This window comes from Phallusia mammillata, chromosome 1 (genome assembly GCF_965637545.1).
Source record: "Phallusia mammillata chromosome 1, kaPhaMamm4.hap1.1, whole genome shotgun sequence".
NCBI classification, from domain to species: Eukaryota; Metazoa; Chordata; class Ascidiacea; order Phlebobranchia; family Ascidiidae; genus Phallusia; species Phallusia mammillata.
Window position 1 is genome coordinate 23933603 of NC_137252.1, and position 25996 is coordinate 23959598.

The following is a 25996-nucleotide window of genomic DNA, read 5'->3' on the forward strand; positions in this document are numbered from 1 at the left end:
TACACACATATAAGTTTTTTTTCGCAAATTTGCCCTTATTTAGGCCTCATTAAAGTTTGTTTCATTATTTTAACGGAACACAAATAATTTTTTGCGTCAAACAGCACCAGGTTCATACAAACTACAACAAAACTACATAGGGAATATTCGCCTAACAATGCTAAATACGGTTATATCAATATACTTTTACGGATAGACATTGACCAATAATAGGGCAGCAATTTTTTTAAGTCGTTTTAAAAGTACGACTCCAGAACACCCCTTCTTCTGACGTCAGTGGTCCAGCAATGGAACCCTCCGCCAAGCGAATTGGCAAACCGTATGTCGACTGGTATTGCCTTAATTCCTGTAACGTACACGAAATTAAGCTTTTAAATGAAAGGAACTAATGCCGGTTTTAACGTCAGCATTTTTCCATTGTGCCTTTTACCGACATTAAACAATAGCCTACCACTAAGTCGTGCTGTTAACTATTTTAAAAACAAAACAAAACAATTTCTTACCGAGACTTTCAAACATTCTTATAGTGGGTATTTCGTGTTTACAGACCATAACTCTTCGCTCATCCAACATAAGAACGTTCATGCTCAACCATTTTGATGACATCCACATTGGATGATCTGTGTGCAAGTCATAGTTTTGACTCGAAATAAAAACAGCTATATCACAGCTATGTGGTCATGTTTACCATCAGGCACTATTGGTTTTGGGGCCTTTACCAGTTTCCAACCGGCTTTGTTGAACATCTCAGACTGAAACGCAAACAAAGAAGTGTTGAAAAAAATGTTCGATACACAAGCTTAGTTAGTCTTGTGGTAACCACAACCACAACCAGTTCAACATAGAAATATGATCGTGCGGCATTTTGTGACGTTAAATACATAAAATATTCCTATACAATAATAGACACAAAGTTAGAAACAACCCACACCCTGAACATAGAACTCAATCATTATTCAAATCAAATTTGACCCGATAACCCGGTGTTCTTGCTGTTTTACGTAACTGTTCAACGTTGACAATGTGATGAATTCACTAAGCAAACAAACTTGACTTGATGACTCAATGCTCGGATTTAACACATTTTGGAATCTTTAACATATTGACCAACCTGCAAACATGGTATATCAGGATTGACAATCACAAGTCCCGGTCCAACAGCGTTGAAAGTAGCATCAATGTGCATTGGATTTGGATCTTTGAATTGTAATAAATGCACTTTATAGTCTGGTCCAAGATGGCGGGCCATCCATTCTATTCCAAACAAGTTTGTGACCTTTTAACAAATAAAGGTTAAGTTTAAGTAGACATGAAAAGTTTGTGAACGCAGTAGGTACGATTGAGTTCGTCGGGCACATATATTTATATTATACTTCATGATGTAAAACAGCCTAACCAAACTCTGACCTATTTACTCAGGGGTTACCGACCATTGCCTGCTTTTAACAGTGACTGTTCAAATTTACCGTGCCAAGACCGCGTATTAGCTACCTATAACATTGATCTTAACGGACCAAAGTCTAAAAACGTTGTCACTGTAATCTAACCACAAATATTCGCTATCAAGTTATATTGCTTCATAAAATTAGTCGATTGTAGTTCAACCACAGATAACCAAAAATACCACAGATAACAAAACACTTCAAACGCACGTTTCGCACCCTGCTAATTGTTATGAAGCAAAATATTCCAGTTTTAAATATAAAGATTGCGCTGATTCGTAAAATCCTAAAATTCATCAATGCATCCCATCATGCCTATATTCAGCTTCATAAAACTTTACTGGCTGCACGATATTTATTGATCGGTATAAATTTTATGTAACTATCCATAATATCTTTTTAAACGACATCGTACAACATTGTTAAAAATGTGATTGCGCAACATGTGAAGGAGCAAAGTCAACATTCATGACCTTAATGTTGCGTTAACAAATATTTGTTGTCACATTGTATGCGTAGTAAACCCGGTGACACTCCCGCTATATTTCACAAGCATTTGCAAAACGAATATTTCACAAGTATTAACATTGCAAAACGAACAAAATTGGTGCAATTTTGCCGTGATAATTGCTGTAATTCAAGTCTACGGACTTTGATACAGTTTTGCGAGTGACAGATGGTTAAACTGTGAGAACTTTGTAGTAAAAGAACTTACCAAAAGTGTCTTGTTACATCGTTGATTTCTCAAAAACATTAACCAAATAGGCAACCGCTTTAACAACCAACCAAAAAAAGAGATGTGTGGGAATTTTGCTCAATTTCTCACCAACCTGACTTTGCTGAGCGAAAATATCTTTTCCGCATCTCATGAAATCTGCTGCGTCAAAACAGGGTTCGAATTCAGTTGTGAGGTAACGGCCTTCGCTCAAAAGTTTGTAACGATGTTCCACATTCTCCACTGGGTAGTTCTAAAATAAACGACAAAAAATGTAAATACTGACCGTGTTTTTAAACTAACCTAGTGCAACGTTATGTGGAAAACGGACAAGCAACAGTAAATCTCGGTTAATCTGCGTCTTTGCCTAATTCAGTGGTTCCCAAACTTTTTCATATTTTTTTCAAAACGGTCCCTTTGCCATTATTTCGAGGGCTCGCGGTCCTTGAGCCAAAATGTGTATTTCATAAAAACGAAAGTTGATTGACAAATATTTTGGTCCAAACGGGTCTGGAATAACTGAACTGAGGTTTACTGATGTACTTAACTACAGAGCAAGCTGTGATAGGTTTATGTCTTATCTGATACAGCTTTGAAAAAAGTGAAACATATAGGTGATATGCCGACGCATAACCATTGTAGTCCCATTTGATGCTTACTTTAAAAAATAAAAATAAACTCAAAGTGTTAGGATTGATGACGCAGTATACGCGTCAAAGCTAATTTACCTAATTGCAGCCGATTAGCTAGGTTTAGATGTTTGTTTAACCGGATAAAACTCGGAAGTAGTTTTTTGCACACATTCATATGACACATCGCAGCTGACTTTTTGGCACAAACCACAGTCACCTAATACTATAATATATGAATTTGCTGTTTAAACTTTTTTTCTAATATATGTTATGCTTGATTTGCACTTAATTGGTATGAGCGAAATCTTGCTGTTTGTCTACTTCTAAAATTTTTAATGTCTCGAAACCCGCAATTTTGAATCAATCTTCAATAAATAATAATTACGAAATAATAAATGATTCTTTCTGCTTTTTCTCGCTTTTTGGTCAAAACGCGGCAAGTCTGGGAGTTATTATGCTGCTATTCGTCTATGATACCAGTACCCACAGGTGCTGGGAAAGATCAACTACACTAGAGCGTTTACAAAGGAGAAAAGGATTTTCTTAGGTTGGATAATCGGCTTTCACTGTTGACACCCAACAATGAACCACAGGAATACACGTGAGTGCGCATTCTAAAATGAATACTTTGTGCATTCTCCGTGTTAAATGGGTTGTCAGTTCAGCCCCACTGATCTGCTTCGTAATGCACGAACATGAGAGAACAAGGCCACTGCCGGCTTTTTAGTTAATAACTGGGTCCACGTGTATATTGAGTACTTCCCCTTTTTGATGTCGCAATTCCACATGGCAAAAGCAGCACGAAACAACATTCGCTTACCTGATCATATAACTCATCACTCATAAGAGGCTTAGGAGCAGTGGTCCATTTAGCCCCGGCTTGAAAATATTCTTTCATCAGTGACCGATAAGCGCGATATTCGAAAAACCTGGAACGCCAAGCCATTGGTGCCTCGATAATTTCTTCACCAATCACGATCAAGATATCTCGTGGCATAGCTGCGTGCGTACCTGCATATAAAGTGATGAATATAAATATCGAGCCACAGACAGTTTTCTGATTTACTAATATCTTTGTCAGTTTATCTTTTGACATATAGGGGTCCAATTAAAAGAGCACATAAAATCGCTTGTGAATTGTTATAGGCGCTTAGGTCTTAGGGTATATACTTAAAATACACAAGATTGTGACGTTGTTCTCATTATACCCTTTCTCCGTTTTTTTCATATTGACGCTTAAAAATTATTGTCATATAATAACCTTTGGATTTAAAATCTGGTGTTTCGTAGGCTTTGCTCCAATCTACTATGTCAGGACGCCTCACTGTGACGCCTTCGTGGCGTAACACATTGCACATTTCTTCGATTTGGGACACCGCTTTTTTCAGGTGCTCTTCTGGGAAAAATTGGCCCCCGAATTTTCGAAAAAACTCCCACTGCTGAGGACTTGTGATAGCCTGGAAACACAAAGGTGAAATACATTAATTTCAACGTGTCTTTCCAATCCACGCATAGCTATTCCAAAGGAGCCCGAAATCTAAACTTTATAATATGCATACATTGTCATACCTTCACTTCAGGGGTAAGTGAGGGTACGCACGCGTTGTCAGGACGACCGACGATCACCTCATCAAGTGGGTCCCACTCGTTGTAAGAACAGACTGGCGATTTTTTCTGTCGGTCAACCTGGAATATACGATAACTTTTGTTGTTTAGTTATTTGTATCGTGGGTTGTAACATGTTTTCCGCCGGTCATTTGCTTTATTAGTTGCATTCCGCTTGCGTTTAATTTAGCTATTGAATAAGATGTGCAAGGAGCCTCATTGTTCACAAACTACACAAAATGAGTGGTTCATGCAGTCAGGCAACCAAATCCTACCTGCCGCGAATACGGACATTTAAGATAGACATACTTATTGCCGACCGATCATTGATAAAAACCATACATTTGAACATACGACTTCTGTTCTTAAGTTTTAGGTTGGTAAAAATTGTATATAATGGACTTATACGCCCTGTTGCTTGACTTTTTTTAGACACTTCATGTGGAATCAATGGGCGACACTTAGCGTAACAGTTATGACGTCAAAAACAGTTAAGAGTGATTGCTGATAGTGTTTCATTAACAATATGGATAAACACCGTAACAATGGACATTAATCTGCTATTGACAGCTTCACATTGGATATTACGAGAAAAATCCTAAGCATGTATCAAAAAGCAGTAGTTAGCGAAATAATGACCACGTGGTGCAGCCGTCCACATAGAGAGGGGTGATAAAACATCTACCTTTGGTCCAACTGTATCTGCATGTCGTTTGCGTGCACCTTGAACCGCCACAACCAGCTTCGAGCGAGAGGCAATAACATTCTAGTAGAAAAAAAGAACTTTTAAAAATATATTTACTATTTTCCAGGAAGTCCACCGTCATAATTACATGCTTGTGTGGCTTTAGAACGGTGTTACGCAGGGGCGGCTCGTGCTAGGGTGCTGCGGAGGTGCAGCACCCCTGGATATTTTGACTTAATATTCCTACCACAATATTACAGATAACTTACATTATACTTATTTTTTTATTCTTTAGCAATATATAATAAGTATATTTTCCGCCTTGATCTTCATTTTTTCCTTTTAAAAAATTTTATGGCATTATTATGTTATCTATGGTGGAACTGCAGCTCCAATTTCGTGACGTTCATGACGTTTAGCAGTTGTACGCAAGGGCAGTTGGAAAAGCTACGTGCCGGGCGAAATAGGCGACAGGGTGCTGCGGCTCGCGCAACTCTACAAATCACGTAGCGTGTGAACCGGCCTGTAGTTGTGTTGTCTGTTCCGGGTCTACTGTGCTCCAAAGCCAAACCCGTGTACTATATTTTTAAGTTCGGCATTGAGTATAGTTAAATAATTATTTTGCCATCTTTCAATTTATTTATTTGAAGTTAGACGTGACTTTTTAAGATGACTGTAGGTGGGCTTCAGTTTTTGCAGTTATCATTAAATTAAAAAGTGAAATGGTCATCTAACGCCTTGAAAAGTCACGAATAACCAGAGACTACTAAGCTCTTAAGCAGAGACTACACACTGCCCATTAAGCGACGACATAAATGGGGCGATATCTTTGCCAGTACGCAACGGATCAAACTAAAATTTGGTATGTAAGTTTGAATTAATTATTCTGATTTTTAGGTATTTTAATCTGATACTTATTAAACTTCATTTGTGTTTTTAAAATAATAATGTTCTCTGCAAGTATTAAGATCGGTTCCGCTTAAACGCGACCACTAAGATTTTAGCGTTTACAATGGAAAAGGATAGGAAAAAGTGGTGTTGTCGTCTGTTTTTTCGTGTTTACGTGAAGCGTAGGCTTTTAAATCGGATATTAATGGGTGTTAAACAAACTAGAACACTTTTTAAAATATATAAAGGTAAAACACTCATCCGGCCCATGGAAATACAGGCCCAAGATAGTGGTAGAAAGCGAGATTTCTGATATGACCACATGTGTTTAGTCAAAATTGGCTGTAGGTTAGTTTTAAGCTGTGCTGCAGGTTTTTGTCGACAGCTCTCTCCTATACTAAGAATGTATTGACTGAAATGCACTACCCCCAAACGATTTATTTGTCTTAATATTGTTGAACTGAACTTAAAAGAGCTGCAGTAAAACATTTCTTTTGAAACTAATGTTGTGGTAATTTTTTCTAGAATACAGTGACTTTAGAATGGTAATAAGTTGTTGATAGGCTCTGACTTATGAAGATGGAGTTGCGTCACCACAGCAACAACTCATCAAATGTGAAACCAAGACACAAGTTTATTGTTACTATTAAATCAGCAGTTTCTGTTATGTTTTGTAACAGACTTGATTTGTATGCACCTTGCTACTTCAAAGTTCAGAGATAGACAAAACAATACATTTGTTTACTAAGTGGTATTTGTATGAAGGCTTAACAGAGGAAGGTTTTAGCTGGTAGAGAAAATAAAATTACATGCAGATGCAGTGGTTGCTTGCCATATTACCACATGAACACAAATAAAAATGACTTTGACTCATGCAAATGAAAATGTCACAACTCAAAGATAAACAATAGATGAAATATATGACTGAACAATGTACAAAAAATCAAAAAAGTTAAAAAAAAAAAAAAATCAAAAAAATCAAGTAGGCAGTTGATTTGAAAACAGTCCAGCCTTAATTGTATTTTAAATGCAATACCATAAAACTTGACAAATGCCTCAAAAATTAAATTGTAAAACTAATGGCAATATCGATTAAAATAATGCATGATACTGTATTTCCAGTTTCATCCTGATCAGCAAACTAGTATATCTGGGAGCAACACCTATGAGATTGGATAGTTTAAGCTGCAAAAACAACATCTAAAATAACTTAAAAATGTTAAATTGATTAAAAAACAACACAACTACCAGAACAAAAAGCGAAATGACAAAATTGATTGCATTTTAAATGTGTAAGGCCCTGGCATGGTCGTTATTTGATGATAACTGATTTTAAAATTTAGTGCCATTCCTTTGAGAACATATGCTGTTTCCTGTTTCATCCTGATAATCATCAAAATAATATATCTGGAATCAACACCTATGAGGTTGGTTAGTTTGAGCTGCTTGAATTGATATTAAAAAAAAACACAAGTACCAGAACAAAAGGCAAGATGATAAAATTTATTGCGTTTTAAATGTGTTGGGAATAGCATGGTCTTTAATTACATATGACAGATTTTAAAATTTAGTTACATTATTATGAGAACATTTGTAACTGCCAGCAATTCGTATTACATCTCTTTTCGCAAATATAATCTATAGATGTTGGCAATGGAGTTTTCGTCATACATGCACATCCGAAAATTTGGTAGCAAATTTCGTACATTCAATCGCCACCTATGCCGTTTTTTCCGCCTGCGGAAAGTTTCTTTCTTCAATATGTTTTCAGAAGTGGTCAAGTTGATGTACCAATCAATAAAATTTAATTCAAAAGCCTACGCTTCACGTAAACACGTAAACACGAAAAAACAGACGACAACACAACTTTTTCCTATCCGTTTCTATTGTAAACGCCGCCATCTTACTGGTCGCGTTCAAGCGAAACCGATGTTAATAAAAATCGCAATGTGCAGTCTCTGCTTAGTAGTCTCTGGAATAACCTTCATAATAAATAACTGAATTAAAAAGTTTTAAGACAAAATGGGATAAAACATATGCTGTTCCAAATATGTCATGCTGGAATAGGCAACATCAAGAAATACTCAGTTTTAGTTCTGAATGCTACCAAAGAAAAAAACAGCTCTGTGACTGTGAATTTAAATGCCTCACTGAAATTCAGGCAATATCAAATGCAGAACAAACAAATGCAGAAGCAACAGGAATTTTGAAATAACTGAGTGATGACAATTTCAAGTTTTGGTTTCTTAACACAGTGGTCGGCAACCGCCGGTCCGCGGCCCGGTACCGGTCCGCGAGGAGTTCGTTACCGGGCTGTATAACATTTCCTGTGGAACGGTTTAAAACATTTTGCTCATGTATCCCGGGAATGATAAACTAATTTAGGTGTTTTTATTGCTAAATATTTGTAGTTTTTTCAAGACCGGTCCGCGATAAAATTTCACTTTCAAAAACGGTCCGCGGTGCAAAAAAGGTTGCCGACCCCTGTCTTAACACACCATGTGGACAGTATTTGCAACCAAGTGCAATCATGTGTATTGATATGATGGACTGTTTCTCTAAACAGTAGCTGCTAAATTGCTTCACAGGAAGTGTTTTCTAAGAATGAACATTCTACAGAGGAGATAGTAGTGACCACCAAGCATATCCTATTGTTGACAAAGAAAGGCTAGTTACTGAAATAAAAATGTTTCTGTAGATCTGATGTTCATGATTACTTTGAAAATAATCTAGATCAGTGGTTCTTAACCGGGGTTCGATCGAACCCCAGGGGTTCGGCAACGCCGATTCAGGGGTTCGACGAAGGTCTTTTTGAAGTACAATACAAATACTCGTTTTTGTCAAAGTTTAGGGTCTATAGTTGCTAAAAACGGCAATTTGTATTTGGTCAATATTAAAACACTGGAAGGTTAAACTTAAGCAGGGCTGTTTTAAACTGCACTAAACAGTTTTTGTGATATTAAAAAGAGCATTGCGTTTGTGGTGTGCTAGACCACTGCCCGCCTTGTGGAAATTGTTTCCTGAATTGCATTGCTGTTGAGGGCAATTGGATGGGAACCTGCAGATCGTTCTGTGACGTCACTGTGTGCTCGCCAATTGTGTTTGCCAGGCCCTTCAAGGGTTTGACGTAGTCAAAAACTGTGACGTCACTGTGGGCTCGGCAATCGTGTTTGTCTGGCTCTTCAAGAGCTTGGCGCAGCCAATTAATTCGCGCCTGCAGGCCTGTTTTCTGACGTAATATTGTAAAGACAGTTTTGACGTAGTCAATTGCATCGACCAAGCGCTTCGGGGGGAATTTATTCATCGAATAACGTTTGTACAACTAGATTAAGTGATTGGACGAAAAAAAAAAAGCCATGCGATACAATGGCGATATGTACAGCATGTTGAAAACACAAATGATACAATCGTTTGCTCAAAGTTCGTTGGGGATGCCCAGTCAAAAATTTTCTACACCTAACGCCCGGGTCATACTCGACCAACACTGGTTTATCTATCGTTTATGTCAGGATCGGCCGATTCATGCTTAACAGAGCATACGTCATATTTGTTTCTATGGGTCTTTTTCGCCATACTAGGGTTTAAAATGGAAAATGTGGTATAATTACACTTGGTGTTGATAAGATTAAGCAAGAAGTTGCTATACTTGGGTGCCGAGAGTGTGGCGCCACACCTGTTCGGTTCTGGATTAATGCGGTATCTGAAAGAATATTAAGCTATTGGTTGACAATGTTATTTTTGACACCAGGGCCCTCGAGAGCAAAAAATATATGCTGGGGAACGAAAAATTCTGGCCCCCCTCTCAACACTATAGTCATGTCTAGAATAGTGATTGGTTTATGCGCTGATGATCAAACATTCAATACGTTCATTCTGCAATCAGAACAAACAAAAGGAAGTTGACCAATGGATAATTGACACTCATTAAAAGGCTTGGTCAAGAACGTCAGACCTTAAGAGTTTTGAAAACCTAAAATTCCTAATTTTTACGGCATGCGCAAAGACCGTAATTTTGCAACATTCAAAAATTAATTTACTGTTTGCGAAATTTTTCTTGGAAGGACATCTGAAATTAATTTTACCTAGTCTTGTAGGATTTCAACGTACAAAAATAATAAGCCAGTGCGTAACACCACAGACAAAACTACAAGTGTTTTGATTGTTCGCGAACAATTGCGGTAACTTTGATCACTTGTGAAATCAATTGCAGAAAGATCTCTTGGCGGTTCGATAAAAAAAAAAATCGCCGGGCGAGTTTGGAAAGACTACGCTATGGCTTGTAAACTATACGGCACGCGCGAATCATTATTAAACTTATCCGGCCCGCTATGCAAAAAGTTTGGTGAGCCATGGCATTAATCAAGCGGCAACTGCAACACAATGCCAGTGAAACACAGTTTTTTTTCTGCAGCGACTTCGTTACGTGAAAATTAAGCAAAAATAACTACGAATCGCACAGTAAAGTTCTGATGTTGTTTGGGTGAAGCCAACTCAACATGTGGTAAAAAAAATATGTTTTGTTGTTGGTATACCGAGCCAAATCAAGTGTTTTCCCAGCTGATACTCAAGTCGGACAATTTGTTGAAAACAAGGTATAACTGCCTTGGTGGTAATTTTCACATACGTACATATAGGCCAATTAAAAATGCTAACATGAAGGCAGACAGCAAAGTAAACGTCTCCACACACATACGACCGTTGCTTTACGAACCTTAGCAAATATGGTCCAAAGAAGTACCTCGCTTGTTAAAAAAACTGTGACCAAACTAAATACGTGTAACAGGTACTATACCGTCCAGAAAACTTACCAGCACTATGTAGTCAGCACAAATGTGCACTTAACACCATACCTTATGTTGTTCAAATTACAAGATGTATGTCAATTCACACCACAACTTATACGACTTATAAGCTTACTGCAATAAATGTTACCGTTGACATTGCTAACCCTCACCAAACAACGAACAACTGCGGCACAAAAAATAGGAACATCAAAAAAAGATCTCGCTACAATTCGCACATGTACCGACTAACAATCATAAAACTTGTTGCATAGCGTGATTTGCACTACTTACAAATCAAACTCCATATTCGGTAATCAGCATCAACATTTTTCAGTTTCAAAACAATTTTGAAAGAACATACACATTTGACCCTCTAATTTTTAACCTAATAATTATGGGCCTCCAATACTCTCATGGGCGGCGCACCGGCTGCACCTCCCTCTTGTGGGGCCTGATTGACACCATTTTCACCGATAGTTTTGAGGCAATTCGTACGACGACTTGAAGTGGTGAACATTTAAAAATGAAAGTAATGCATTTTATGTACCATCATTATCTTTTCGTACCTTTAGCGAGCCTGAAGTCGACGTGGCGGTTCGTTAGCGCCTAATCTTTGACAACTCAGGGCGTTTATAACATAGATATTACACATATCACGAATTATGTCAACTGTCAAGTAAGCGTAGTCAAACTCAAATTGCACCACACTTGCGCAATCATTTGACCTATGAACTTTATGAAACGTTGTCTGTCGTGATTGGTAAATGCCAATCTTGAACGTTTTGAATCCGGACTAAAAGCAAACACGTGTTGCTTGGCGGCGGGAAAGTTTTAATCAAGGAGGTTTACGAGTGTACGACGACTATATTGTTTATTTTAGATCTGACTAAAAAAACGTGGGTTAATGAAGCCACCAAAAACGGGTACAGCGTACAAAACTTTTAGCAATTTAACTCAGAAATGGAGAAGGAAGCAATCGTCGAAGAAAAGAAAACTGCAAGCAGCAGCTCTTATAATTGAAAAAGAGACCCAGAATATGAATGATTCTGAACGACACAGTGAGTGTGAAGGCATGTGTAGTTCAACCATTTCAATAACATTAATGTCCGGCTCTGATTCTGCACCTGTTTTACAGCCAACAGAGACAATGCCAGTGGCAATACCAAACCAAGCTTTACAAATGCAATTCATCACTGGGCTATAACGGAACCCAATGTACCAAAAATGGCAGTATCTCGACTACTCAAAGTTACCCTTTCATAAAGAATTGCCATCAAGTTTTAACACTTTGCTGCCATATCCAAAGCTTTGCTATGAAAATATGTTGGGTGGTGCTTATGTACATTTTAACGTTTGGAAAGATAATCTTAAATCATTTTTGATCAGGCGAGCGGCATCAACATGTGAAACAAAGTACTACTTATTATTCAATAATAATGAGTCACCAAATTTTAAAGTTTGTCCAATACTTATGTCAATTTTAAATGTCAATATGAAACCACTCTGTGCAGGAATTTACTGCACATACAAATCTTCAATTTGAGAGATGACAGACCCGAGTGTGTTTTTTTCGATTCACTACTAAATGACATAAAAGATTTGCAAAGCAATCCAATTTGCAGCGATACTTACAAACTTGGAAATTCAGGAATGTATGTTTGTGATGCTCCAGCTCGTTCCAGTCTGAAACTAATCAAGTCTCACACTTGCTACCACAGCTGTGAAAGGTGAATATTTCGACAATCGGTTGTGCAAGTTGAAAACAGATGAGCCAAGTCGAACTGATGATGACTTTTTGCATCAATATGATTGTAACCACCACATTGGTACTTCAGTTCTGACGTGTGGAAATGGTTACAGGCTTTGTACTAGATTATATGCACTCGACATGTTTAGGAGTAATGCGGCGATTGTTAATCTGGTGGAGAGGAGTTCCAACTTCAAGCAAAGCTTTCATCAACAGCTGTAATGTTGATCAGTGGGAATGAGATACAAAGAATTTATACCCCTTGAGTTTAACAGAAATCTGAGGCCTTTATCTGATTTACTTTACTGGAAAGCAACCGAATTTAGATTATTTGTGCTGTAAGTAGGAATAGTTTTTTTCCATCCTCTCTAGTGAACGATGCTGTCATTTTTTGGGATTTTCTGTAACTATATGAGATATTTATTATCTGTCAACTTTAAAAGACAGGAATTAAATTTAAGTGCTAAAAGATTTTGTTCGTAAGTGTGCACATATTTATGGTAAATCATTTGTCAGTTATATTGCTTAATTCATTTGATAAATTCTTTCGTTCGACTGGTGTATTGCTAGACAAAATACTAGTTGTTCAAGAACTTGTATTTTAGCTGACGTTTCGCCCACCAGAACGATAGGGCTTCTTCAGAGCAATGAATGAATAATACAGCGGGCACAGAGGCGAAAATGAACAAAAACAGCGGGATACGATGAAAAATAATTACATTAGGACAAAGGCTTTCCGTGAAGAGTTGCGTGCGCTAGAAAATGACAGGCCACTAATGAAAAAATGACAACTAATGTCCGATATTTGATGGGGAAGTCGAACGTAAAATGTCGTGGAAAACTGGGCTCAGGCTTTTGCCATCGTTACGATTTAAAACATTTGAATTAGAATTTATGAGGCAACTTTCGAAGACCAATCTTTTCGACCAATTCGGTTCTTGTTTCAAAATTTGGGCATCGTTCCAATTAAAGCGGTGATCACATTCCAAAACATGTTCGCATAAGGCGGACTTGTTGACGTCCATGTTTCTGACTGCCACTTTGTGTTCCTTGAGGCGTGAATTTAGATTTCGCTTAGTTTGGCCAATGTATACCATATTACAATCACGACAAGGGACCTGGTAAACAACTCCTGTACGATGTTGTGGTATAGTGGCATCTTTAGGTTTTGGTAGCAACTGTCCAATTGTTTTAAGAGGTGTCATTGCCACCTTTACTCCAGCGTCGTTCAAGATTCGTTTGAGGCGCTCCGATACACCCTGGACGTATGGTAGGCAAGTGAACGATTTAAACTGTCTGTTTTGCGAGGTGGTTGTGTTACGTGTCATGTGGTGCAAGTTACGTGGGAAACCGTTATTCCCTAACACGCGTGCAATGTTCTTGCATTCGTGTTTGCGAATAGCCATATCCCTGATGTGTGTCTTGGCTCTGTTGTAAAGTGTTTTGGCGACCGTAAGCTTTTGGTGCCGAGGATGGTGAGATGTGTAATTTAGGTATCGATCAGTGTTCGTGGGCTTCTTGTAGATGTTAGTGGTGAGCGTTTGGTCTGGCTGCCTGGTGACAGACACATCCAAAAACGCAATAGTGTCGTGTTTTTTGTTTTCCATTGTGAATGCTATTGTTGGTGATATGGTGTTCAGGTGTGCGTGATATACGTGGACCATGTTTTTATCGATAACAACGTATGTGTCATCCACGTATCTAAGCCATAGACGTGGTGGTGTGTGAAAAGTTGTAAGTGCCTTTTGCTCGATGTGTTCTATGGTGAGATTAGCGAGAATTGCTGAAATAGGTGAGCCCATCGGTGTGCCAAAGATTTGTTTGTATATTGTGTCTTTGTAAGTAAAAACAGTTGCGTTAAGGCAAATCTGTAATGCTGTTCCTATGTGTGAAAGGTCTAGTCCGGTGCGTTCGTGTAGTGTTGTGTCTTGTTTAAGTTTGTCCAGGGTGATCGAGAGCGCCAAATCAGTAGGTACGGATGTAAACAAACTGACAACATCAAAGGAAACTTGACATTCGCCCGGTTTAATGTTAAAATCAGAAATGGTTTCCAAAAAGTCCAAGGAGATTCATTTGTCTGATGATTACAAAAGATATGGTTCTCTAGAAAACATCAACCTAACCCTAAAAACTTTTCTAACTTTTTGTTGGATTTACCCATTTTGCACCCCTTTAACCCCGAAATATTTGGTTTTAGATTTTCCAGTCCCTTAGGTCAGAAATGCAAGCCCGTGATATGTACTAAAAGGTAACATTTGAAGAAAAAAAATGTTTGCAGTGGGTTACTCATTTAGTGTTCAAAATTTTGGCTCAATGGCCAAATGGTTACCATTACAGCCCATATGTGTACACTGGAAAGCCCAAGGGAGAAATTTACTGGTTTACAATTACTGGTTTACGCTATAGCGGCGATTTAATGCGTAGAGATCGATGCTTAAACGGGCGTTTTACCGAGCAGTCTTTTTGATGATTAGATCAGAGCTGTAACGCTATGTGGTTTTATTAAGTTAGCACGCGTATTTTCAGCTTATGCGAAAGTTTTGTATCTTAGAAGTGATTTAGGCAGAAGTGATTTTTTTTAATGATTTAGGGGATTTAGGGTATTTTGTACTTTTCAGGCAAACGTTGTTTCGCAAAGAGTAAATTAATTTTTGAATGTTGCAAAGTTATAAGTACGATTTGGCAAACCAAAAATTACGGTCACTGGCGCATGCCGTAAAAATTAGGAATTTTAGGTATTCAAAACTCTTAAGGTCTGACGTTCTTGACCAAGCCTTTCAATGAGTGTCAATTATCCATTGGCCAACTTCCTTTTGTTTGTTCTGATTGCAGAATGAACGTATTGAATGTTTGATCATCAGCGCATAAACCAATAACTATTCTAGACATGACTATAGTGTTGAGAGGGGGGCCAGAATTTTTCGTTCCCCAGCATATATTTTTTGCTCTCGAGGGCCCTGGTGTCAAAAATAACATTGTCAACCAATAGCTTAATATTCTTTCAGATACCGCATTAATCCAGAACCGAACAGGTGTGGCGCCACACTCTCGGCACCCAAGTATAGCAACTTCTTGCTTAATCTTATCAACACCAAGTGTAATTATACCACATTTTCCATTTTAAACCCTAGTATGGCGAAAAAGACCCATAGAAACAAATATGACGTATGCTCTGTTAAGCATGAATCGGCCGATCCTGACATAAACGATAGATAAACCAGTGTTGGTCGAGTATGACCCGGGCGTTAGGTGTAGAAAATTTTTGACTGGGCATCCCCAACGAACTTTGAGCAAACAATTGTATCATTTGTGTTTTCAGCATGCTGTACATATCGCCATTTTATCGCATGGCTTTGTTTATTTTTTCGTCCAATCACTTAATCTAGTTGTACAAACGTTATTCGATGAATAAATTCCCCCCGAAGCGCTTGGTCGATGCAATTGACTACGTCAAAACTGTCTTTACAATATTACGTCAGAAAACAGGTTTGCAGGCGCGAATTAATTGGCTGCGCCTAGCTTTTGAAGAGCCAGACAAACACGTTCGCCGAGCCCACAGTGACGTCACAGTTTTTGACTACGTCAAACCCTTGAAGGGCCTGGCAAACACAACTGGCGAGCACACAGTGACGTCACAGAACGATCTGCAGGTTCCCATCCAATTGCCCTCAATAGCAATGCAATTCAGGAAACAATTTCCACAAGCGCGGGCAGTGGTCTAGCACACCACACATAACCATATGTGTCAGACTTTTTGTACGCCTATTGTGTGCAAACAATGCGAACAAAACAGGTACCACAAGCATCACAATATAGATTAGGACATCATAAACAGTTAAAACTGATCACCTCGCTGTGCAGCTCAATCTGTGCACCGAGCTAGAAATTAATCTGGGCACATGATATAAACCAATTATTTTAAAACAAAAATAAGCAGGTAAATGACGGCCGCTGGTGATCATAAGAATTTGCGATGCGGCCGTCCTAGCAAAATGGTTGTGCACCCCTGCACTAAGGTTTTATTTTCTTTTTTTGACGTAACAAAGAGCATTGTTCGCGTTGTTCGTAAGCAGAAACACAACGAAGTTTTGTTGGCAGCAAAAACTTATTACTTCATCTGTTTCGTGTTTGTGTACAGATGCTAAAAATACAATGCTTCATTTTGGTAAAAACCAAAAATTGCCGGAATTAAAGCAATCATGAAACAAGTTGCTTGTACTATTATGTCAGAATTTAACAAAATGAAAAACAGTAACTGGTGCCACTACGGTTGAACGAAAACTAATTCTGACCCGCCAAACAAAATGGGTTAAAAACCTAGGATGTAAATTTGGGGTTCGCCAAAAGGCTGAAGAATATCGTAGGGGTTCGGCCGTTATAAAAAGGTTAAGAACCACTGAGTTAGGGTTATTTAACCATCTATAGCAGGGGTCCCCAAACTACGGCCCGCGGGCCGGATCCGGCCCGCGAGGTCATTTTATCCGGCCCGCGACCACATTTTTTGGTTTGCTGAACCGTATTGATAAGATTGTAACATTCAAAAATTAATCTGGTCCTTGCAAAAGTTTTCCTGTCGCGATTTGTAAAAATGATATACCCCAGTTTCATAGTATAATAAAGCCCAGGATTAATCCAAAGCCAGTATGTTACGTCACAGACAAGACTACAAGTGTCAATTGTGCGCAAACAATTGCCTTGTTTTGTTAGTTGTGACGTAATATAAAAGCATTGCTCTTAAGATGGGACGAGCTATACAATTTAACAGTCGCATCACCAGATTTTAAATGGGATTTAATTGTAGAAAGACCATATCTTGGCGCCCTTATAAAAATCGCCCCGCGGGCTAAGTTTGGAAGGACGGCGCTAAGACATGTAAACTATGCGGCCCGAGCGAATCATTTTTAAACTTATCCGGCCCGCAGTGAAAAAAGTTTGGTGACCCCTGATCTATAGGATTACGTTCATTACCCTCTAAACTTAGGGTTAGAATCTAAACTTAGGGTCATTACCGTCTAAACCAGGCCTGGGCATTTTACGGCCCGCGGGCCACATCCGGCCCGTTGGCTGTCCCTGTCTGGCCCGCGTGAGGTTTTAGTAAATTAAAACATCAATCCAATATAAAGGTCTATTCATGCTATGCATGAAATACGGCAATTTTGCTGTTATTTTGAATAGCCATTTGTTACATATAATTACGTAGTGATGCACGTGAGCATGCGAACAGCTACGTGTGATGCTGGTCAAAATCGTAATAAAACACAAGTTGTTCAACCCATTGTTGCGCGATGAAGCCTATATACCTTTTTTGCACTGCGGACCGGTTTGAAACAAAAATTTATATCACGGACAAGCCTTTGAAAACCACAAATAATCAGTACTGAAAACTAATGACAATTATTCCAACTTTCATTCAAAAGCAACCTTGAGCAATTTTATGCGGCCCGGTAACAAACTCCTTACGGACCGGCACCGGGCCGCGGACCAGTGGTTGCCGACCACTGCCCTAAAGGACCGCGGATCCCAGTTTGAGAACGGCTGCGTTAGCCATTTTTGGAATCCAAACACTTCTATTCCGGAATAAATTTGGAATATTCGGAAGTCACACGGACGGCGACACGAGAAAACGTTAGATACGGTACTCTGATCCTTGTCAATTACCTTTCTATGTTCCGTTTAGTTAAGTTTATTAGTCTAAGCTCACTACTCTTACTATCCATGAAACAATAAGCACATATATCAGGGGTCGCTAACCTTTACCACTCTAAAAATCATTCGGGCCAATTGGTACATTAATTTCATAGTATACATATATATGTATATATTTTTCTCAAATTCCTGACTTTTAAGTACATTTTAACATTTCTCCCTGACGCAGATTTTAACACCAAATTCCCTGACATGTCAGGGAAAATCCTGACGTATGGCAACCCTACATTAAATACACAAATAAAAATCCGCGTCTCAAGAAAACACAGCATTTGATGCTACATTGGAACGTGGGAAATTTCATTTGCTTTAACTGTGTACCTAATATGCAAGGAACCAACTGACAACAAAAAGTCAAATGTCGTGAGACATAAAAAACGTTTTTACAGTGGGATTTTATTTCAAATTTGAAAAGGTCTTTGTGGCTTCCATTGTCCGAATGGTTTTTTGAGTGCTAAAGGTTGGCGACCCCTGATATATGTGCTTATTGTTTTAAGGATAGTGAGAGTAGTGAGCTTAGCCTAATAAACTTGACTAAACAGAAGCCTAAGCAGAAAGTTAATTGACAAGGATCAGAGTATCGTATCTAACGTTTTCTAGTGTCGTCGTCCGTGTGATTTTCGAATATTCTAAATTTATTCCGGAATAGAAGTGTTTAGATCACAAAAAAGGGTAACGCAGTGGTTCTCAAACTGGCGTCCGCAGTCCTTCAGTTAGGGCATTTTGCGGCAACTGCGAAAAGGTGAAAGTAATTCTATATTCTAATTATTTGGCGTCAGTTTGTGCAACTCAATAAGTTTAAATCAAAGTGAAAGTGAGAATCGGCCGTCTCTATTGCTAAACAACAGGCTTTATTGCATGACAACTAACAAAAATGCAATTGTTCGCGCACAATTGTAATGCTTTTGTCTTGTCTGTGATGTCAGATTTGGATCATTGTTATGCGGAATTTTGCATAACTAGCTAAAATTCTGCAATCAACTTTCGTTTTTCTAAAATACACATTCAAGCTTACGCACCGCGAGCCCTCGAAATAATGCAAAGGGACCGTTCAGAAAAAATAACGAAAAAGTTTGAGAAAATCTGGGTTAACGCAACCGAGATAAATTTTGTGAGGGATTGTGTGTCATAAAATATGGCAACCCTATTATAACCCACATGTTGAGGTGTCAAAAAAATAATGTAAGCCGCCCTCGATTGTAAGCCGCACGCTGGGATGTTAAATAGGCTACTATATTGCTTCATCATAAATCATTATGTTGCTACGTAGTACAACTTTTTGCCCATGTTTGTTAGTCACGTTAATAATTGTACCCAACGGAACGTATATCGACGTATAATCTGTACATGCATACAAGTTTTGAACCCCCAAAATATTAAAAAGTTTAAGTGTAGAAACAATACCGGTATAAAAAAAATGTTAGCCGCCGATTATAAAGCCGCACAAACGGCAGGCAAAAAAACAATATAAGTCGCGACTTACAATCAAGTAAATACGGTACACTGTAAAAAAAACTCGTAAATTTTACTGGAAAAACATACGTAATCTTTTACGGTCTCGAAACGTAAGTTTTTTTTACGTCCACGTGACCGTAATTCAAGCATGTTCTGATATGGATGAATGCGTTATCCAATCAGATTCGCTCAAAATGTAGACTGCATCTATGCGCGACCGCGGAGGTTCTGTGTGAGCGTAGGTTGCTGCTGGCAGATGCACATCGTGTTACTTTTTTAGAGTTAATGTTAGGTTTTATTTTGTACGGTGTTTACAGTTGCTGTATACAGAGAGAGGTGCAGATGTTTGTTTTTTTGACAAAACGGTAAATCTGTTTTGATTAAAGCTAAAAACTTCTGTAATGGACTCAAGTTTAGTGTGTAGTGTAGAAATATGTGGGAAAGGTTTTGATTGCCTGAAAGAACCTATAAAACATACGAAGCATTATATACGACAAGGTTATGAAATTCAATGTCCTGTCGATAAATGCTCAAAGACGTACAATATCATATCCTCTTACATCACGCTTGTCTTGCTGTTATAGCAACTTGCATTGTATTGGCCGCCATGATACAAGTCTCAATGATTCAAGCTTTGGCAGTCAAATTCATTTTGTTATAATTAAACAAATTGCTCATGCTTATTCACATTATGGTGTTTACAAATTGGATCATTTTCAACGTTTTGATTTATTATGTGTTTGTATTGATTATTTTTGAGAATTCCTATAACTGTGTACAACATTGGAGTTTATGAGTGTTTTTGTCGACTTTCGATATGTTCAGGGTTTTAAACTTTTGTTTCTAACAGAAAATGGAGGAATACTTAAAAAAAACATTGCCAGAACTGGTAACCAATGAACAAAACTTAAATTATGTTTGAACCATTTAAGCAACCTGGGTGTTATTACCACTGATGATTTTCAGCATTTGGAACTGGATGATTTGCTTGTCCAGTTTACACTGGTGCAAGCAAGAAAATTGCTTAAAACTTCCTTGGTGAATCAGGGTAAGTAAAAATGCTTCCTAAAGCTAATTTGTTTAATGATTAAATATTGATGTGCTTTATAGAATCTTCAAGTTCAGGTACAGAGCCACTGCTGACCTCGGATACTGACAATGACAGCAGCATAAATGATTGTGTTCAGTGGATACATGAGTACAGAGTACCTTGGGAAAAATGTTCCAGGGCTTTAATGAATGTTCTTCAAGAAAATCGAGTACCCAATGCCGTTTTGAGAAAAGAACTTATTCATGTAATAATTGATAAAGTTATGCAGGTGAAGACATTACAAATGATACAAAATAAGTCTACTTTTCATGCAGTCCAAACAGTAGCGCAGTTTAGTTTTTTCCATATGTGTATTTGTTGACATTTGTGCAAACATTTCAGTTTACGGAGAGGCCAGGAAGAAAAAACCTTGAGCGCATTGCTTATTTGGTTGTTTCCAAATATCCAACATCATTCAGAGATGTTATTGGAGGCATTCCTATGGTGATGGCCACAACTCAATTGCAAACCAGCTGTACTACAGATGGGAAAATGTGATACGCAAAAAAAAGAAAACTGCAGCATTTATCTGATGTCCAAAGTTCTGCAAGTAAAATTTTGAAAACTCCTTATGGTGTCAAAAATTGGTTGGTTCCAAACAAAACCCAAAACCAAACTTCTTTGCAAAATTGGTTATTGGAAGAGTTTAAAAGAGCAAAACCTGAATGGGATATGCAACATACCAAAAACCTCATGAAGCAAACTTACTTCATGCAACGGGAATTAATTAATAAAAACTCCCCTGTCCAAATGGTGCTGACACAATGGCCATTTTTGACAGAGGCCGAGTTTTTACTTTCCCATTTTGGGAAGCTATTGGAAAAAGACCACATAGAACATCTGCCATCAACCATTGCTCATCGCAGCATGGAGGTGTATAGGTGAGCAAAGTGGAATTATTGCACTTTTGGGTTCTCATCTAACTTGTTGAATCTTGCTTCAGGTCACTAAAATTAAATGCTCGACCAAGTGTGGAAACAGTGCTAAAATCCATTAAGCACCAATGCTCCCAATTTGAAAATAACGATGCAAAGTCATCTGAAGTGGTAAGCCTTCTGGCTGCTTTTTTTAAGGAAGAAGGCAAGACCATTCTCAAATGTTTCAAGGTAAGTGCTGCATTTTTTGATGACAGTGCACAGTTCACTTCTAACAAAAATGCACTTTGTGTCTAGGATGAGTATCAGTTAAGCACTATTATAGAAGAAAACGAAACTACTCCTTATGTTATAGCAATTGGTGAGTTTGCAATATACATTCTTATATGTATGTGTATGTTTTAAGTACAAACATTTTTATTCTAGGGGACATGCCAGCCATTGCCAAACATTTTAAGGTCATTGTTGAAAAAAACATAGTAACTTCTTGCAGTGACCTGTTTCTTGCATTGTCATGCTGTATTGCCACCTACTTCATATTCAATATTGAGTATCCAAAAAGTGCATTGGCAACTTTGGAGTTCATGCAAAGGTTAGTGTGGACTATGTTTATGTTCTTTTGTTTGTGTACAAAACATTAGTACAAAAAAGCCGTAAGTCTGTTGGGTCAGGTAGTGCATTTTTTTCTTTTTAAACTTAAGGGCATGTTGGTTTTAACCACAGGTTTTGATTTGATTGTGATTTATTAGGTTTTTAGAATTTTTTATGTTAATTGAAAAAAAAAACATTGCATAGTTTGATTTTATGTGTAAAATCTATTGTTTATTCAAATAAAATTATAATGATTGTTATGTTTTTTGTATGTATAGGTATTTTGTGGAAATCAATGCACCCGGAAGCAAAACCTCTAAAAAAAGGAAAAGTTGTGGGATACATCCAAAAGTTTTGCAATTAAGCAACATTATGCAGGCATACAAGCAATAATATTCTGCCTTTTTGCAACAATAAAACACAGTTCTTTGAAGCGTGTTGTATTGCAATTTGCAATGCAGTAGAATTGACAAACTTGTCAGTAAAAAAAACTGCCAGGACTTTTCCCTGTAGATTTAACAGCAGGTTATTCAGTGAATTTAACTGGCCAGGTTCCGTAAAAATTACGTGTACAGACATGTAAAACAAAAGAAAATAACTGGGGAATGCACGTATATATTTACTTGGGTTTCCACAGTAAAATCTACAAAAAGTGCCGTAAAAAAAGCTGCCAGAAGTTTTCCCAGTAAATTTTTTAACAGTGTAGGCTACCTACTGTATTATGTGACAATAACATATAACAGTCCTAATATTGATATTTAGTTCCTTAGTATTTTCCACAAACTTACATGCTAATAAAATGCTTGGGTCGCGAGAATTTAGAGCATTTTTTTAGGGTCGCGTTAAAAAGTATTAGCGGACCCCTGCAGCTGTTAGTGGACATTGTTATAACCGGTTAGTTTTAAATGTTGTCCAACTGAAATACGTTTCGACTCATTTATTACTATTTTGTTTTGTATATTGAGTTTTTGTTCTATATATTGTTGTGTTTTACCATATTTACAACCGCTTCGTTTCAAGTCTGTGTCACGTGTGTTTTTGTGCCACAGTATTACTGAACGTTATTGAGTTTGGCCAATCGCCATGCAAGTAAACAAAATTCCCAAATGATACCGTCTGCTCGTTACACTCGTGTACATTAATGCGTAACGAAAATTGCGTCACAATGGAGTTGCTAATTAAGATGTTGTTATTCAACACAAAACAATGGCTGGAAATTTATAAATGTGGCTTTTCTATATATTGCCAACTTATATATGTTCAATAAAGGCTAAAATTTGGAGCAGCACCCGCAGAAATTTTAGGCATGAGCTGCCACTGGTGTTATAACAAACTTTCAACGGTTTCCTGACTGTCTGTGAAAAGACGTCATGCAATTTGCCGTCACGGAAGCCGGTCCATTCCTTGGCCAACGGAGAACTAGAAATCTCTGTGACTTAAACGTTACCAAAGCTTCAAATTTTCGTGAAAGATTTGGTTTCGGCCGAATTGCGCAATAACAAGAAATTAGTAGACTTAAAGGGTGGTAAAAGCACAACAGATGTATTGGCGCACGCTTACGGGAGGAGGGGAAACGCCGCAGCCCCGGGTTACACGCCAACAACCACGTGATAAAAATTTTTACCTGTAACGTACTAATATTAAGTTTTATGTTTGGCAGTTGGTTACTAGCAACGAACCGTTGGAATTCGAATGGCCCTTTTGGCATCTTGGCCAACGCCCTAAATAATGTTTGTCCACTAACGGTTTATTACTTATTGCAGTAACGGTCTTTTGTTCCCTTGGTAACTCAAAGTCATAGGCACCGAGTAGGCGCTGGCGGGCCACCTTGGGTTTTTAAAGCACGGTGGCGGCCACCGTGGATATTTCGGTTAGTTTGTAGCGGTATCGTACGAAATATCGTCAAATCTGAAGAAAATTGGGAAATATTTTGTATTTAAACAATCGTGCTGGCGATGCAGCCACAAAACATGGTGCTTTAAAACTGCAACCTGTTTTGGTATACACTTTACGCCCTACCGGAGTTGAGCAGGCTTTTATGTTGGTTATATCCAATCTTATCTTATGTTTGTTTTTTCAACGTTCAATTTTTTATTTTTGTTTAAGGATCTAGTACAGTTTTCTGCAAACGGTGCGTCGTATCTAATGGCAGATATGCCGCGGTGTGTATGTTACACAAAATCATTTTTAAAATTCGCATTTTAAACATAATAAAAATGGTTTAGATTACGCACACACACGCATAAATTGTCAAGTTAGACCAGAAAGTTTCATGTGACATGCAACACCTCACCCAACTCTGACGTTAAGTATGCTTTAATGTAAACAGGCGGAAATAACCATACATTTACATGTACAGCACTGCAAAACCCACCTGTCTGGCTTGTATTTGGATAACTGAGCCGTACGTCAATAATGCACGCTTCATTCTTCAACGTTGTTAGTATCAATTACTAAAAAATACCTAGCCAACAAATCTGGACCTGAATAAGTAAGATTGAACTATAGTTTTTTGTACCAATCTTTTATTTTGAATATCGTAAGACCAATATTGCCGAATAGTTTAGGCTCCAGCTAAAACCTGATTTTATTTTGATACTTGCCAAATGAAGGTTAAGTGATTCATGTAGACGGTCTATGAGTAAGCATGATGAGAATCACATTGGCTGGCAGGAATGCTCTGTCATTTGTCGGTCCATTTATCCTAACCTTCAACCGTTCTGCAACCAAAGCGTTTCCCACTTATATACCACGCGGCAAAACGAAGAAAAATGCACAGAATCTGTATTGTGTTACTTGCCCCTGCAGTACCGCCAAGCGAATGGAAAGTTTTACGCAGTTTGGCTTGGTATGGCAATTCAGTAAGTAGGTCCACACGGCGAGGCTGAGGACAAGCGAAGCCCGCGGCACTATTTCACTCATACGCCAAATTACACAACGTTTGTATGAGCAGCATTTTACACCAACTCGCCTGCTGGGTGTGTAAAGGTTACATTCAAAACTAGAAGAGTGGCTGAGCAAATTTTATTGTTGCATTTACACTATAACCTATTCTAAAACATTAATATATTTCCTATGCTGATTTTGTATTGGGTCGCATATTAGCCATCGTCTTTTATAACCTTAGTCGTTTCGGCAAGCAAAAACTCATGGGTCCCCACACATGCAAAGTTGTAGATAATGCATTTCAAGAGATAACCATGTGAAAGTTTAGTGTTGTAATGTAAAACACAGTGATCGGCACTGGGCTTAAATAATAATACTATGTAGAAAACAAACTATAAAATTAGATTCATCCCAGATATTGTTTGAAGTATGTCCTATTTAACATTTTAAAAAACTGACCCATTTCAGGGGGCTAGTAGGGTAACTACTGCAAATTTGACACATAAACTAAAGAAATATAAAACCGCAATGACTCAATCAATAGTACTGCAAAATTTCAGCCCAATCCGCCAATGTTTAAAATTTCGACCACTAGAGGTGTTTTGAGCAACAACCGTTAATGTTCTATGCTAAACTGCCATGGCGCAAAAACGTCCAACAAGTACCCACAATGCCCCAATGAGTAACATACAACTGGTTGCCCTTGTAATACTATTGCGCCACAGAAATATTTCGTTTGTGGTGCCCAGTAACATACAAACACGTTTTACACTTTGGGGGCTTGTGGGGTAAATGTTAGGACTACAGGGTTGAACACAACAATCGACACCTATAAATGACATACTATACAAGCTATCCAAATTTCAACCAATTCTGACACTGTTTAAAAACTCAC

At 38.1% G+C, this 25996-nt stretch overlaps 3 protein-coding genes across 3 annotated transcripts; 1 reads left to right on the forward strand and 2 right to left on the reverse strand.

Annotated features, from left to right (window-relative positions):
* LOC145206075 (glycine amidinotransferase, mitochondrial-like) lies at positions 1 to 24693 on the reverse strand. The gene is made up of 10 exons (XM_080078498.1): positions 24590 to 24693; positions 5080 to 5160; positions 4359 to 4475; positions 4051 to 4246; positions 3610 to 3800; positions 2273 to 2410; positions 1112 to 1276; positions 689 to 752; positions 504 to 620; positions 1 to 346 (listed from the first exon to the last, which is right to left on the reverse strand). The coding sequence occupies exons 1-10, from the start codon at positions 24641 to 24643 to the stop codon at positions 237 to 239; spliced, it is 1233 nt and encodes a 410-aa protein (XP_079934624.1). The 5' UTR covers positions 24644 to 24693; the 3' UTR covers positions 1 to 236.
* On the reverse strand, positions 13290 to 14300 carry LOC145237393 (uncharacterized). The gene has a single exon (XM_080100243.1). The coding sequence runs from the start codon at positions 14298 to 14300 to the stop codon at positions 13290 to 13292; it is 1011 nt and encodes a 336-aa protein (XP_079956369.1).
* Positions 20540 to 23282, forward strand: LOC145234581 (sterile alpha motif domain-containing protein 3-like). Its single transcript, XM_080099295.1, has 7 exons — positions 20540 to 20707; positions 20770 to 20978; positions 21092 to 21630; positions 21693 to 21855; positions 21922 to 21985; positions 22051 to 22216; positions 22494 to 23282. The coding sequence occupies exons 3-7, from the start codon at positions 21422 to 21424 to the stop codon at positions 22606 to 22608; spliced, it is 717 nt and encodes a 238-aa protein (XP_079955421.1). The 5' UTR covers positions 20540 to 20707; positions 20770 to 20978; positions 21092 to 21421; the 3' UTR covers positions 22609 to 23282.
* Positions 24694 to 25996: the final 1303 nt, after the last annotated feature.

What these genes read in the sequence shown, in the direction of transcription:
- LOC145237393 (XM_080100243.1), bottom strand. Translation starts at nt 14,300, where the DNA reads ATGGGCTCACCTATTTCAGCAATTCTCGCTAATCTCACCATAGAACAC.
- LOC145234581 (XM_080099295.1), top strand. Translation starts at nt 21,422, where the DNA reads ATGCAACATACCAAAAACCTCATGAAGCAAACTTACTTCATGCAACGG. An exon ending in TCCTTATGTTATAGCAATTG is followed by an intron (nt 21,986 to 22,050) that starts GTGAGTTTGCAA and finishes TTTTTATTCTAG; the next exon opens with GGGACATGCCAGCCATTGCC. An exon ending in ACTTTGGAGTTCATGCAAAG is followed by an intron (nt 22,217 to 22,493) that starts GTTAGTGTGGAC and finishes TTGTATGTATAG; the next exon opens with GTATTTTGTGGAAATCAATG.
- LOC145206075 (XM_080078498.1), bottom strand. Translation starts at nt 24,643, where the DNA reads ATGAAGCGTGCATTATTGACGTACGGCTCAGTTATCCAAATACAAGCC. An exon ending in ACCAGATTTTAAATCCAAAG is followed by an intron (nt 3,801 to 4,050) that starts GTTATTATATGA and finishes CTTTATATGCAG; the next exon opens with GTACGCACGCAGCTATGCCA. An exon ending in TTTTCGCTCAGCAAAGTCAG is followed by an intron (nt 1,277 to 2,272) that starts GTTGGTGAGAAA and finishes ATTTGTTAAAAG; the next exon opens with GTCACAAACTTGTTTGGAAT.